The sequence below is a fragment of the Eumetopias jubatus genome, unplaced genomic scaffold (assembly GCF_037043125.1).
Source record: "Eumetopias jubatus isolate StellerSeaLion01/CBP00866 unplaced genomic scaffold, mEumJub1_p1.0 scaffold_10, whole genome shotgun sequence".
NCBI lineage: Eukaryota > Metazoa > Chordata > Mammalia > Carnivora > Otariidae > Eumetopias > Eumetopias jubatus.
Genome location: NW_028274816.1, coordinates 76139566 through 76154966, shown reverse-complemented (window position 1 = coordinate 76154966; position 15401 = coordinate 76139566). Strand labels below are relative to the sequence as shown.

General features: G+C 50.2%; 1 protein-coding gene across 1 annotated transcript in view; it reads left to right on the top strand.

Annotated features, from left to right (window-relative positions):
- The first annotated feature begins 1586 nt into the window (after positions 1-1586).
- GLP2R (glucagon like peptide 2 receptor) overlaps positions 1587-15401 on the top strand; it is a 51723-nt gene continuing 37908 nt past the window's right edge. Inside the window, exons 1-8 of the mRNA XM_028124844.2 lie at positions 1587-1600; positions 1973-2101; positions 2200-2297; positions 2637-2792; positions 2879-3240; positions 9629-9716; positions 11704-11808; positions 15242-15363. Of these exons, the coding sequence (XP_027980645.2) occupies positions 1587-1600; positions 1973-2101; positions 2200-2297; positions 2637-2792; positions 2879-3240; positions 9629-9716; positions 11704-11808; positions 15242-15363 (1074 nt within the window). The remainder of the gene's footprint in view (positions 1601-1972; positions 2102-2199; positions 2298-2636; positions 2793-2878; positions 3241-9628; positions 9717-11703; positions 11809-15241; positions 15364-15401) is intronic.

The window sequence follows — 15401 nt, the reverse complement described above, 5'->3', positions numbered from 1 at the left end:
AGGTGTGTGGCGTCAGGATGAGCAGCGGGCCCCTTCCCTGCCTCCGGATGCTACCCGCCCCTCTCAGCCCTGCCATCTGGCACCCTTACAGGCTTCTCTCACGTCCCCCAGGGGGGGGATCCTGGGTGCCCCCCAGTGTGTGGCATCTGTGGCCTGAGAAGCCACAGGAGAGAGCACAGAGTGGGGACAGGTTCCCATCAGCAGAGCCGGCCCTCAGTCCTCCCCAGGGAGTGGGTGCTCAGGAGGAGGTTGGCTCTCTGGTTTTGTCTTTTTCAACCTGGGGTAAAATATGCAGAGGACGAAATTTACACTGGTGACCATTTTTCACACTCACATTATTGTGCATTCCATCTCTAGACCTCTTCATCTCGTGACACTGGAGCTCTGCCCCAGTGAACACTTACTCCCCATCCCCACCTCCAGCCCGGGCACCTGCCACTCTATTTCCTGTCCCTGTGAATGTGGCTGCACCTGGGACCTCCCGGGAGTGGGGTCATGCAGTATTGTCTCTTTGCAACTGGCTTATTTCACTCAGCGTAATGTCCTCGAGGCTCACCCGTGTTGTAGCGGGTGTCAGAATTCCTTTCCTTTTTTAATGCTCAGTAGCCTCTCATTGTGCGGATAGACCACATTTTGTGCATTCATTCCCCTGTCCGCAGACACTCAGATTGCTTCCACCTTTTGGCTCTTGCGGAGGGCGCTGGTGCTTGACTGAAGACCAAGGGCGTTTGGGCAGGTGTCTGGGTGAGCCCGCCCCACCCTTGTCTTCCCCATTCATCAGGGTCCTCAGTGTTGGGTGCCAGAAATGCGGAATCTCACAGCCCACACAGCCTGTTCCCTGCCCAGCCCTACAGAGACAGGGACCGCCAAGGACAACGTCCTGTTTTGGGGATTGAGAGACTCGAGGTGCGGGCAGTCTGGCCCAGGACCGAAGTGCTGTGCCGAGCAGGGATGGGGTGGGCAGCACACACCCCGCAGGGTGCAGCATTCAGCACTGTCCTGGGGCCTCAAAAGCTGGCAGGCACAGCCCTTGGCGCCCTCACTCCTGCCCTCGCCGAGGGGGCCCTCCGGGAGTGGTGACACAGAGGAGACTACAGTCGCTTCTTGGGCAGAGAACATTGATGCAGGATCGAGGGCAGGAAGAGTGTCACAGAAGATTCCACGTGGCATCGGAAACACACAGGTCCTAGACACTGCATGTTGGCACTCCCTGACGACCCCCAGATGCACCTGCAGACATAATGGAGAATCACTGGACGGGGCAGGTTGGAGAGAAGGGCGGTGCCCTGTGGGTCACTCTGACTCTCTACTTCCTGCTGGCGCAGGCAGGGGGACATGTCCTGCGAGCCCTGTGTTTGCAGGCTTGACCACTGGTCTTGTGGGAAGAGGATTTATCACGTCTTATCACTAGATGGCATCTGTCCAACAGCGGGGAGGTCCTGGGTGGCCCTAATCCCTCTCCCTTCAGAAAAAGAATGCTTTTGAGAATAAGTTCAGAGAGATTTGCTAGAATATTCTTACCGGACAGTCATTTCCTTTGCCAGTGTGCAGCCTGGAAGACAGAGTTGTTAACGTGTGGTTCCAGAATGGCTTTCCAGCCGTAAGGAAAGGATCGGAGCATCGTTGGGCGCTCTTCGGCCTGCTGTCCCAGAGAAGACCACATTGATTCCAGAGGTCCTACTATTGCCTTAGTCCATTTTCGGGGTCTTGGTTCACTATGAGCATTTGGCCGCTAAGGTTTAAAATCTTGCCACGTGGGGATCTTAAGATTTCCAAGGATTTCTAGGAAGCGATGCTTACTTGTTTTTCCCTCACCGGTCAGAATTCATTCACTCAGATAAGTCAGCGAAGATGAGCGCCTCTGTCCGACCGGAATGGAGAGAAAAACAAAACTAACCTAAATGCCAACAGGGTCTTCTTGTCTCTTGCCCACCTGTGTCTCAGCTGATCCTCCCGGGTCTCTGGTCTGGAGGCCGGGAAGCTTGGCCGTGGAGAGGTGGGGCCAGAAGGGCCGAGCAGAGGTTTTCAGAGACCCCGTGAGGGGCCCGCTGGAGAAAAGGAACATCCGTGGGGAGTTAAGGGAAGATCAGCACCTGACCAGGTAGCCGCGTCGGGTGATGCTGGGTCTCCCGGCCCTGCCATTTACTGCTCTGTGGCCGTGGCCCAGCACCCTAACCTCTCTGCGCCTCATTTTCCCAGCTGTCGGGTGGAGAAATCCTCACACCCTCACCGGGTTGTTGGCGAGGACCCACGAAGCAGGTGGTCGTCGGCTGAAAGATTCTGCGCATGCGCACGCGGTGAGCCGGCACAAAGAGGCTCGTTAGCAAGCGCTGGTGGGGCTTTGCGTGCAAGCCTGGGCCGGGTGGGCCGGGCGGCACAAGGGGGCCATCGGGAGGTGTGTTTGACTTTCCCGCACGTCGTTTGGCTCTCCGGTAGATGGGACCTGAGTCCTGATTGGGGTTTTGCCTCAGGGCCTGGGTCAGAAGTTGCTTTCTCCCTCGAACTGTTTGCATAGACAGCCCCCCCGCCACACACACACCCCCACCGAGGAGACCCTGCCCTTGGGGCCTTCGTCAGAAACGTGCCCCCTCGCCAAGACGCCCACCGCACAACTGGCCCGAGGCCCATCCTTTTAGCCAGTTGTTGCTCAGCGGCTGGAACCCCGAGGCTCTGGCCCGCGGGCCTCGTGCACGGAGCAGGGCTTCGCGAGCAGAACCGCCGGCTGCCTGGCTTCGCCTCCCGGGCGGCCTCTGCTGAGGAAGTCCCTGGGAGCACAGCTGACTTGGGGGAAGGTCTGGGAAAAATCTCCCTGCCTTTGGGGGGGCCGGGGCGGGGGATGAGCCACTGCTGATGAGAAACCCCGGATAATCATCGGTAGGTGGCTCTAGACGGGTTCAGACGCTCTCCGCGCGGCGTGGAGAGGGTTTGTGCAAACATTTCCCCGCTCGGTGCCGGGAGGAATGCAGGAGGAGGCTGCCTGTGGTACATCTTGGACTGTTCGAGAAACGTGCCTGCGCCTGTGAAGTTGCAGGGGGCGGGGGGGGGGGAAAGGTGAGGCCGGCACCGGGTGGGGCAGCGCCCGGGAGAAGGAAAGGGGGACCCCCGCCCCGAGTGCGCGCGCTGCCCATGGACACTCCCGCTGCCCAGGGGGCCCGGCCTCCCCCTCGCTCCAAGAAGCGCTCCCCGCCGGCCCCTGCGAGGCCCGTGCTCGCCCTGCTGCTGCTGGTCTCCATCAAGCAAGTAAGAGCGGTTTATGATTTGGATTGTCATGGTGCTTGCTGTTAGGGTCAGTTCTGCATCTTTTCTGATCCTAGAAGCACTTTCGGGCTCTTGCAGGCAATTTGGGAAATATAAAACAGTATTGAGGCGGTCATGATTAACCATAAGCCTGATATTCGGAGGTCATCACTGTTAATAGTTTGGCATATTTCCTGCAAATCCTTTTGCTATGCCTGTTTCTGGGCAGCCGGAATTATGATGCATAAAGTGTTTTGTATCCCGGTTTTCCCCCTTTACACCATTTTATAAACATTTTCCAGTGTCATCGTGAACTCTGTAAATAGCATTTAAACTCGTCCCATATATGCTCCTATCCGGTTTTACAATTTTCTCAGGCCTGAGTATTTAAAGGTTGATGGCCTGTGGGTTTTTTTCCTTCTTTCCTTTCTCCTTTTCCTTCCTTTCTTCTTAGTATAAAAATATAGAATGTTCATTGTTCAAAAAAAAATAAACATATAAAATCCAAAGAGGTATAAATACCAACTGTAAATCACTGTATTCCCACCACCCAGAAATCACCCTCATTCGCCTTTGGGGGCTTGTATTTCCAGACCCTCTTCCTGCTATTTATTTACATATAGGGCCTTTCCTCCCCCAACAAACATAAGATCAGACTGTAAATATTATCTCGCTATCTGCTTATGTCTTAAGGAAATACACTAAGAGCTAACACAAACTAAGCCTTCTATTGAACAGTGCTCTAGGGGCGGTGTCAGGTGTGTCCCTCGCATTAATTCATTTCATGCCCCTCAAGGGAGTCCCTCCTGTTAATCCCACTTACAGATGAAGACACTTTTCCGTGTCGGCAAAGGTAGCCCCAGGGCGTGATGTTTGAGGGCTTCAAGGTTGTCTTATAATGTATGTGACCAACCTCTGCAGGTGGGCATTCTGGTACATTGTTTTGTTTTAAGATTTTATTTATTTGACAGAGAGAGAGCACAAGTAGGCAGAGAGGCAGGCCGAGGGAGAGGGAGAAGCAGGCTCTCCGCGGAGCAGGGAGCCCGACGCGGGGCTCGATCCCAGGACCCTGAGATCACAACCTGAGCTGAAGGCAGGCGCCCAACCAACGGAACCACCCAGGTGCCCCAGCTTGTTTTATTCTTGTCCAGGGAGACTAGACTTTGGCCCCTTTTCCCATTTGAGGTTCCATTTTCATATTGGACCATGACGTGAAGGAACCCCAGTCCCACTCACCTGAGAAATGCAGGTGATGAAAGTTCTTTGAGGAAAGGTTCTCTTCCTCCTTTGGTCCATGGGTGGAGTTCATCCCTGTGTGTGGCTTTGGGATTCAAAATCCCTCCTGCCCCCACCTAGGGAGGGCCGTGGTGCCCGGTCTTGTAAGTGTTCACCTCATCTGGCTTTCTTTGGTTCTAACCTGGAACCAGACAGGCAGAAAACACCTGCGAAATTCTCTGCGTCTGATCTCTCCCAGAGGCTGCCTTCAAGCCTTCGCGGACTGAGGATGTGAGCCCCAATCGATGGTTTCGCGGAATCCCTGTGGTGGTGGCAGCCTCTGGGAAGCCACTAGCTCGATATTGGCAGGGCCGTTGCTGGGAGAGTCCACACAGAACTCACGTACTTGCTTCAATTCTCCGGACATCTCCTGTTACAACTGCGTACCCTCAGCTAGCTGTCCAGTCTCCTTCCCCTTGTACACATGATCGTGCCTTGGCCACTGGGTGCCAAAGCATCGCTGCAGCACTTTGCATTCTATCATTAAATGGGTCTTGCTAAATCCCCACCGCGAGCCTCTCACAGAAGTGCTAGTCCTGAGCCCATTTCACAGGTGGGGAAATTAAGGTTCATGGGAGTTAAATGACCATCACCTGCCGTTATGTGACTTGTGAGAAGTGAAACCACTGTATCTGGCCGGAGGCAAGTCCTGTGTTCGCTCTTCCCTAGCATTCCCACGGAAGCTGTGAACACATGACTAGGTATACGTTATATCAGCAAACTTCTCAGTGCCTCAGGCCGGTGGAGGACACTGACATTGTTCCTTTCGTCTGGCGTGTTCCTAATCAATAACGTGCCTGTGAGCAGTGTCCCCTCCCCCATCTGCCATTGCGTCTGTCCTCAGAACCTCTTTGGTCTGTCTGTCCTCCAGGGTGCGTCTATAACCCCAATGAGCACCCCCCCCACACACACACACTTCTTGGTTCTCGGTCTTAAATCCCATATTTTTCCTCCAGATGTTTACATTACAAGGCTTTGCTAGACTTTCATGATGGATTTTGCTCACAGACGCGTTCCCTGCATGGAATATAAATGACCGTGGCATGTTTTCTGGCAGGAAGTCTTCCCAAAATTCACTTAATGAGAAATTCTCAGGGATAGTTTAGTTTCCAAATTGGAGCAGTCCACCACCACCCCACCTCCCCGGCTAGACTCATTTAAGTTAATTAGCAGTTTGCTTTGGGTTCAAAAAACATAGACTCTCTCTCTAAGGCTCTTTGAGAAGGGAATTTGTGGCTCTTTTCCTAGATTGCCGATGGGAGCGTAAAAAGGTGCATGTTTTTAAATTAAAAAAAAAAAAAAGCTTGGCGAGGATAGGTTGGCAGTCCATTATCAAAAGCCTTTAAAAATGTGTATACTCTATGACCCAGAAATTCCAATTGGAAGAATTTCTCCTAAGCAAATAAAGATGTGCTCAAATATTTAATTGCGAATATTTTCAGTACAGCAGCATTTATATTAACAAGCATCTCGGCCAGTGTAATTGTTCGATGCTGGAGGATTTGAAAACTAATTTGTATCACAGTCATTCACAGAACATCACGAAGCTGTTAAAATGGTGTTTTAGAAGTATGACTCTCGAAAAAGATACATATTCACAGTGTATCTTCGGATGAAAGCGTAAAACTAGATGATTTCCTTTTTTGGTTAAAATAAAAATGGAAAGGAAAAGAAAAAAAGGAAACGGAAGCATGTGCACCGAGAGAAGAGTCCGGAAGGAGATGGTAATTTCTGATACTGAGATTATATTCCAACTTCTCCCCTTTTGGGGCTTTCTTGCAATTTTAGTTTGATTTACAGAGAGGCGAATGCCTTCTTGAACAAAGAATACAATAGAATGTATTGAAAGCAATGCACAGAAGGTCTTTTTTCCCTTTCCCTCTATCCTTCCTCAGCCAAGTTAGTCGTTGATGCTCGTTGCCCGTGCAAGGGAAAGAGGAATCAAGATCAAGTCGATTTTTCCAGTTAGAAAACATCCATTCGTGCTATTTCCTCTCCTCCTTACCTTGTTTGGATCTGAACTTGGATTTGCCTCTTACGTTTTTCGTGTCTTTAGGACAAGTACCTGGGAAGACAGTCTGTTTGTCCAGCTCCCCTAGATTGACCAAATTTGGTGCTTTGTAGGGTTCCTTCTTCTTCTCTTTCTCCTTTCCCTCCTTTTTCTTCTTCTGACCATGGCCATCAGTCATGGCAAAGGGCAGGAAAAGAGGGTAAAGTTAGTCCAGGGACAGAGCTCACGTGCATGACTGATCTTATTGTCTCTTCCTTGGCCAGTTCCAGTGAGGTCCCTGATGATATAAATAGCACTTTATCCAAGAAAGGGTCTTACTTCGGAGGCTTGGAGGATTCTGGAAGCTGATGATTTCGTTATCAACTTATTTGCTGAACTTGTGAAAAATAATATAGATGCAGCTATAGTCCCATTAGGATGTTTATTTTCTTAAACGACGTGTTAATAAGCTTCCATCTTGACTCTTGTGCCATAACTCAGAGACAGAAAGTATTGTGGGAGATTGAAAGTTTATTGGAAACTGAAGCCTAAGGATAAATGCCAATTATTTCCTCATCATGTTCATCATTATTATTACTTATTGGCCAATCCCATGGGTTCCAGATTGTGTGCTAAGGTGCCTCAAGGCACCACTGTGAGCTCATAGGCCTGCCGTAAGATATTTTAATTTTTCAAAGGAGGCAAAGAGATACATGACATCTGCCAGACCCCGCAAATTACTAGCACGGTTTCAGCATTAGATCACGTTCCATTCCCTTTGATGATGTCGTATCTCGGCAAAGCTGTTTTTGGTTTTTGTTTTTTGTTTTTTTCTTGCAGTTGCTGTGATGAAAGGCAAGTACTGCACAAACATCAGTGTGGAACACGATGGTGCCCAATCTGATTCCCAAGTTTGGGAAGTTGTGCAATCTCCAGCAGGCACTCAGTTGTTAGGATGCAAATATTTACGTTGTTTGGCCCTAACTACTCAAAAAATGGGATTTTAGGTATCTCTTTTGGCTTAGGGGTACTGTGGAAAAATAATGGAGTCACTAAGGGCGCCATGATTTGAGAAAGTTTGGTAACCTCTGGTCTAACCATGCCTATACAGCTCTTCTTCAAAAAGTTGGCCCTGTGATTCTCTGGAAAGGATGCAAAAGAGCTATTCACAGACCCCATCATGCATTCCATAGTATTGGGGGGTGGGCCATGCTAGGCAGAGGAGACAGAGGGTAGACCGGACTGATGACTCAGAAGGTGGAAACTTACCACCCACTGGGCTCATAGGTGATTGGGTTTTTTTTTTGTGGGGGGGTGTGGGTGAGCGTAGTGGTTGTGATGCTGACTGTGTGTATGTATTTGTGTTTGAGTGCGTTTTGGTGGAGCATCTCCCCAGTTCACACTGGGCTTCTCCACTCACTGTTGTTATACCTGTTGTTACACCTGTTGTTACACCTGTCTTCCCTCATTCCTCCAGGCTGTCTACCTGGCCCAAGAAAGCATTTGAGTTTGCTACCCTTGTGAGAGGACACGAAGCCTCAAAGCCAACTGAATTGGATGATCTTATCCCAGCTCACCTACCTAGCCCTTCCTATGTTCATCCCCTCTCTGACTCCACCCCACACCTGTTCCTCTGTTTCTTCAGCTGAAAATGAGGACAGTAACTCCTGACCTGTGCTAAGGGCTTGTATTCAGGGATGGAGGGCATGTCTTAGCCTTCAAGGAAAGTATGGGGTAGCGAAGGGGATGGACAAATGAAACACCAATGATATACAACATGATGGGACACAAGACTTAGTCATGCGTGGGGTCACAGGGCACTGGGGAGAAGGGTTCCTAGCTCAAGATTTCAGTGACAGAGGTGGTCAAGTATGATCGGGGTCATTAGGCTTGAGTTGAGCCTTCTGGGGTAAGCAGGGAGTGGGCCAGATGAAGATGAGGGTGGAAGGGAGGGCCAGTGGGAAATGCAAAGATGCAAAGCCACAGAGGAACATGACTGGGGTCAAGAGGCTTGGCCCCGGGGTGGCTGAGATGTGATGTCAGCTCTATAGGCCATGAGGGGAAGACTTTAGGCAGGACAGCCCTGGGGACCTATCACTCTGGAGCAGTGTGGACCGGGCCAGAGGTGGAGGAAATGGGAGGCAGGGTTAGACAGGAGAGAGGCGTAGGACAGAATCTGGTGCCTGGTTGGATGATGTGGAAGGAGGAGGAAGGAGGAACCAAGGACAACTCCTGGTTTCTGGTTTGTGACTGGTGGTGCCAATACTGAGCCACTAGGGGATGAGCGTCTTTGGGATCAGAGAACGATAGGGTATGAACATCACTCGACTTTGGTAGCCAGCCAACCATACATTGTCTTATCTTTAGCAGATTCTAAGTCCTTTAGGGCAGAAACTGTGTTTTGTCCATCACTGCATCCCCTTCAATTCCTCCCTGATGCAAAGCCTGGCACACAACAGGTGCTCAATAAAGATGAGTAAATTAAAGAAGAGAAAACCCCTTTAAACCCCGCTGTTGTGTTAAAAACAAAACAAAACAAGTAGTACAGATACACAATTAGATGTTGTTAGACAACTCAATTATCTGGGAAGCCCAAGGTTCTATGGGAGGGGATAGTTAATGTCAGAAAGGCAAAAATCCCAAGGCCTCAGTATAGTAGCAGAGCATCTCTCTACCCGGTCTTTGACTTTGGACCCACAGGCAGCCAGGTGGGATGGCACAGGTCCCTACAATTCTTCCAGCCTTTCCCTGACATATTATTGGTCCCTTCTTACTGTGATGCTTCTCTTCTTCAGATCCACATAATCTTAGAAGCATGCATCTATTCATCTGGTAGGGTGTGACATTCAGGATGAGCATATTGCCTCCTCTTAAAATGTCAGCCTCACTTGAAGATTTTTTGGGGGAAAAAGTCATATCTCTATGAAAACCAATATGATTAGATTATGGAGTGAACATAGAATTTGTATGCACCTTTAAGATAGAACATAAGATGCCAAAGAAGTTCTGTTTCTTGGTGCAGGCCATTATGGCCACTTCAGTGGGAAGTTTTGAGACTCGTGGTGAAATGATCACAAGGTTGCCTCTGTAGTGAACTGGGAGTCACCATGGTTTTCTTCTGCCCAGGTTACAGGATCCCGCCTTGAGGAAACAACTCGCAAGTGGGCTCAATACAAAGAGAAGTGTCTGAGAGACTTGCTTAAGGAACCTTCTGGTAAGCAGGTGTATTAGTTATCTATGGCTGTGTAACAAAGAGCTTCAAAGCTTAGGGTCTTAAGGCAATCATCATCATCATCATCATCATCATCATCATCATCATCACAGTTTCTTTGGGTGAGGAATTCAGACCAAGCACAGTGGGGGTGACTTGTTTTTGCTCTACAATATCTAGAGTTTAGCTGCGAGGCTCAGTGGCTGGTGGCTGGAATCATCTGAAGGCTTGTTCGCACTTACAACTGATGGCTGATGGTGGCCCCCAGCTGAGAGTCCGTTGGCCAGAACACTTTCATGTGGCCTGTCCATACAGACTAGGCTCCTCACAGCATGGTGGTGAGGCTTCCAGGGCAACCATGACCAGAAGCCATGTTGCCTTTTATGACCCAGCCTCGGCAGCTATTTTTCCCACGTTCAATTGGATCAGATGGTTACCAAGGCCTACCCAGGTTCAAGGGAAGGGAGGAGAGACCCCCACCTCTCATTATAAAAGAGCATGTGGCATGTGAGACAGGGTATACATAGATGCATAGATGTGACTATTTATCTAAAGTCATCTGTCACAGCACACTCACCACCAAATCGTGTGACATGAGCAACTGTCGTAGATTAACCTGGGTAGGTGGGTGGGAGGAGGTCCTCATCCCCCAGGTTGTTATCTGAATCTGAGTCATAATATTTCTCCTATCCAGGTCTACACTAGGGTTAGAGTGTTCTAGAAAATATGTTAATCGTTTGATCAGTCCATGGCCTCTCCTGCCCTCATGCTGACTCTTTGGGTGTATCCAGATTCTTTTTTTTTTCTTTTTTAATTGATGAAATCTGGCCTCTCCTTATCCTCCTGGCTGCTCTCAGATGATTTCATTCAGGGGCTTGGAGGAGGACAGGCTACCATAAACTCTCTCTTCCTTTTCCTGACCCAAAGAATCTCAGCCTTCAAGCCGTACCCCTCTCCCTCTGAATATTTCTTCAGCCCAGGCTAGTGGCAATCAAAGCTTGATATCTGTTATAAGAACCACCCCTCACTTTAGGGAATACTGCTTTCTGAAATCAAAGTAGGGCATGTCCTCTTTATTTGGAGTCATGCCATGAGCAGCTCGGCCAGGTGAGCTCTGTTTCACACAGACCATGTGCTGACACTTGGCAACCAGGTCTACAGGATGCCCTGAGCCGGCTCCTAACCTGGCAGATCTGCATCTGTGGGGTCCTGATGCCAGTAACGTGGTTGTTCAACCTGAGTGGCCCCTGCATGCTAGCCCCAATAGGGAGCAGACAGGAATGATGCTTAGTTCCCAGGAGTGAGGAGCTTGCAATATGGGCATTTGGGATCCAGCCTGAAACCCCTTCATTTCATTCCAGGAGGTCGATAAGGCTGTGCCATGTGTTTGTAGTGTCTCATCGCCAAGCACCAGGGTGTAACTCGTCCCCTGAATTGGAGATGGTGCAAATGTCTCATAATGATTTTTGGATTGGTCTTCAAACAGAGAAATATGACCAGATAGAGGTTATGTTGGATACGTGCAGCCAAGAGCCTCAACTTTACAGATCCCCCTATATCCACAGGTCATTTTGCACATTACACAATAAGGGTGCGCCAGCATCTAACTGATGAAAGTTTGACAATTCTTTAGTTAATTATGGAACAGAAGGCACTGGCTGAACTTCCAAGTGTCCTTCTGACCCCGAGTTTGTGTGATAGTTCAGTCTATGTAAAATAAACCAACATCAGCGTGACGTGCACACTAACATAACTGACGGGACCACTGCCAAAGGTCAGGTTGGGTAGACAAAGCCAGTGCTTGGGGGTGCATTAAGCATTCCCTCCTCCCCACGCTGTTCCTCATCCTTGACCTATCTGGACAGGGGGACACCTGGGCTAGTTCCTGCATAGGGTACACCAGCTTCCCATGCCAGGAAGGGGGCTCTGCCTCCATCAGTGGCCCTGGTGCTCCAATATTGCTCTCATTCAGGACGTTTTCTCTCCACAGGGACCTTTTGTAATGGAACCTTTGATCGATATGTGTGCTGGCCTCATTCTTCTCCGGGAAATGTCTCTGTTCCCTGCCCTTCATACTTACCTTGGTGGCGTGAAGGTAGTAAGTCTTATTTTACCATTTTTTGGCAGTTCCCTTAAAGGCTGGTCCCTCCTGGGTAGGCCGGCCATGGAGCAATTAGAGAGAGCACACTCCAACCAAGTGTTTTTCTCAAGTCCTCTTTCCCCACAGAAGGTCTCTTTCTTCTCTGGGCACCTCCTCGTGCCTTCCTGAAATTCTTCTGTGTCTGGGTGCTCCATTAATGCAATAGTTCTCTTTTCTTTGAAGATTGGAGAGTCCAGGTCCAGCTACCACAGAATTTGATGCAGTGAGAGTTGTTATGGAGAGGAGAAAGAGGTGGGGGAGAGATTGGGATGCTCACATCCACAACTTGGGTTTGCTGTATGGAGAAGAAGGGCATCAAAACTACCCTTGCGATAGCACTGAAAAGTGGTGCTACTGGATGGTGCCTTTAAGCCCCATGGCACTTGGATGGAGTCTTTAGCCGCTCAGCTTGCCCCCATCTTGCTTGAAGGAAGTGGCTCTTACGTAGGACCCCAGGAGTATATGTTGCTCCCACCTGCCCCAGCAGGCCAGCCTCTTGGTTGGTTTATTCTGGAAGGAGGAGAGAAACAATTACTAGTTAGAACTCTTTTGCCTTGGACTGAGGGCCATCAAAGAATAAGAAAAAAACTATTCTCAAGAAACATAAGCAATTACAAAGTTCCAGGCAAAACCAAGTGGGAATGGGCTACTGAGGAGGTGAGATGGTGATATTATGTATTTAATTTCAGCTCAGTAAATCGTCGGTTAAAATCTGGTTTTGATTTTCTGAGGCCTCTAGTGCAAAGAGAGTTTCCAAAAGAGAGAGATGCCTTTCTGAATGGGAGGGCTAATGATATGTTCTGTGGAGCTCTCCTTTGGTGAAATCCAGTTGGAAGCGACCCAGGAGTGATGTTTAAGGGGAGATACCCGAGTTTGCTGGACTGCAGAGTCTGGATAATTGAGGGAAGCACCCCTTTGGGAGCCAGTTTAGTGGGGTAGGGAGAGCACTGCACGTGGAGTATAGAGCCCATATATCTCTTTTATGCCCTGCGACTTTGGGCAAGTGTCCAGAGCCCTCTGAGTTGTTTTCTTGTCTGTTAAGTCCAGTGAACAACAGCAGCTCTTGAGGTCCGGTTGAGGAATGAATGAGAAGACAGGCACAGAGTCAGCTGCACAGTAGGTGCTTTGTAAATGGAACTGAGGCTGAGACCAAGGTCAAGCCCTCAGATTCCTGAAGGTCTTTAAGACCCGGATGTCCATGGACCTCAGGGCACATGGAACAGACTACCACTGCCCAGCTCCTCCGCCTACCCATTCTTCCCATGAGCTAAAAATGGAGGTCTATTCCACCTGAAGGGAAAAAGTGGTCAAAAATCTAAACTTACAAAGAAGTTGAGTTAAAGGCTTTTTTTTAACGGGTTCTGGGCTTCTAGAGTGTCCCAAAGGGAGTGTGATTCACAGAAGGTGGGAAGTTACTCTTCCACTCAACATCCTGTGCGTTAAATGTTAGAATCCAAAGGGGTCCATACAGTGGGAAGAAAACGTGGAGGCAGTGGAAGGGTTTAGAGCAGAAAGAAAGAGAAAAAGTCTGGGGGGATAACACCAGATGAACACACACTACAGTCAGAGGGCAGGAGGCAGGATGGTGCCTGACTATACACATAAGGCTGGGGCTTGATTGCATAGAAGTTGTGTCTGACACCAAGGGTTTCAAGCTTCCTCTGGAGGGTGAGATCCCATGGAGCCACGAAGGCACTGAGGTATGAAAAGGACTTAATATGATTTGTGGTTTGGGGGTATGATGTTGATGGCTCTCTGGGTAGAAGAACAGGGTGAGGGGCAGGGAGCTGACATTGGAAGCAACTGCAGGGATCCAGAGAAAGGGACCATGAGAGTGTGGGTGCAGGCAGAGGCAAGACGAACCATCAAGACTATCCGATGAAGCAGGAGATGAGGGACGGCGAGGGCTGAAAGGTGGGAGGAAATGAGCTCACACCCTGTCTGGTCCCACCCATGCTCACCATCATCTGGGTGGTGGCTCAGGGCCCCCGCTGCTCACATCTGGTGTGTCCCCCAGAGAGCAAGGAGGTGGGTGCAGCTGCCCCAAAGGGGAAAGAGGGCCAGTAGGAGGTTGGGTCAGAGAGTATTGGGAGCCAGAATTTACAGGGCTTTGTGGGAGGCCCGGGAAGTGCTCTGACTTGTTGTCAGAGAGCCTTTGGAAGATTTGGAGCGAGGCATGATGTGGCATGACTGCTGTGTTAACCGTAGACCATGTGGGGCAAGAGCATCAAAGGCATTTGTAATAGTCCGGTCATGAGAGAGTGGTGGCTCCAGGGAGCAGGGAGCAGGGGGTGAAAGCCAAGAGGCAATGTTCAGATTCTGGGTAGGTTGGAAGGTCCAGGTGACAGGATTGGCTGATGGGCCAGGTGAAGGGTAGGAGAGACAGAGAGAAAGCAAGGATGACTCCAAGGTTTGGGGCCCAAGGACGGGGATGATGGGTTTGCCATCAGTAGAGGCTGGGACATGTGCAGGTGGCTCCAGTTTGGGGAGAAGATGAAGAGCTTGCTTTGGGGACTGGTGTTTGACAGGGCCGTTAGACACCCTCGCAGAGGCTTCAGGTGGGCAGGGGGGAAGTACCCCATGGGTGTCCATCCATTACACTCAGCAAATAGTCACCATTGGTCCACGCTGTGCAGGGTCAGGAGTGGGAAGTTCGGACAAGTTCCGTTGTTCATTTGCGAGTCCAGCCCCTGGTCTTCCGGGGGGGGAGGGCAATTCCTTTGGGGGAGGGCTCTGGGAATGGATGTGACTGGGTCACAGTAGCCATCATCGTGGACACAGAGCTGGCCTGTCACTTATACACACACACACACACACACACACACACACACACACACACACACACATTTAATCCTCCCCCAAACTGGGGAGGGCTGGTACCATTACCATGATGATCCTCAGCTCTTGATGAAGACACTGGAAGTCTCGGACAGTGGGAGGGCCACAAGCTCAAGGCCACCAACCTTGTAGGTGGCCAAGCAGGCTCTGTCCACCCCCTTCACCTCTCCTCTTCGCGTCCTGAGACGCAACGCCTCTCTCTGACGGCGCACCAGGAAGCCCCAGGTCCGCATCTCCCAGCTGGGCTGCACCTTTGAGAGCTCTCACGTCTCTGAGTCACCAGGGACTATTCTAGCTCCAGAGACTTTGGGTAAACACAGCAGACATTAGTGGACCGTGGTTTGTTACGAAACGTAGAGGCTTCCGTGTTTTTCTTTCCGTCCCAAATAAACAGCAGAGATGCTAATGAGCCCCTCCCTGACGAAGGGAAGTGAAAATCCCTTTTCCCTGGGATTTTCCACAGCTTTGTGGTGAGGACGAGGGCCTCACCACGTGCTCAGGAACGGGCTGCGTGCTCTGACCTTTCCCCTAGAGCTGTGTTTACTTTCAGAAAACTCAGGAAGGGCCTACAGATACTGCTTGGCTCCGGGCACTTGGCAGACGCTGGAAAACTCCACAAATATTTGGCAGGATGACTCCGAATGCTCCGAGAACCACAGCTCCCAATACAACGTGAGTCAGCTTGGCCCGGTGATGATGGGCCCCGGGCC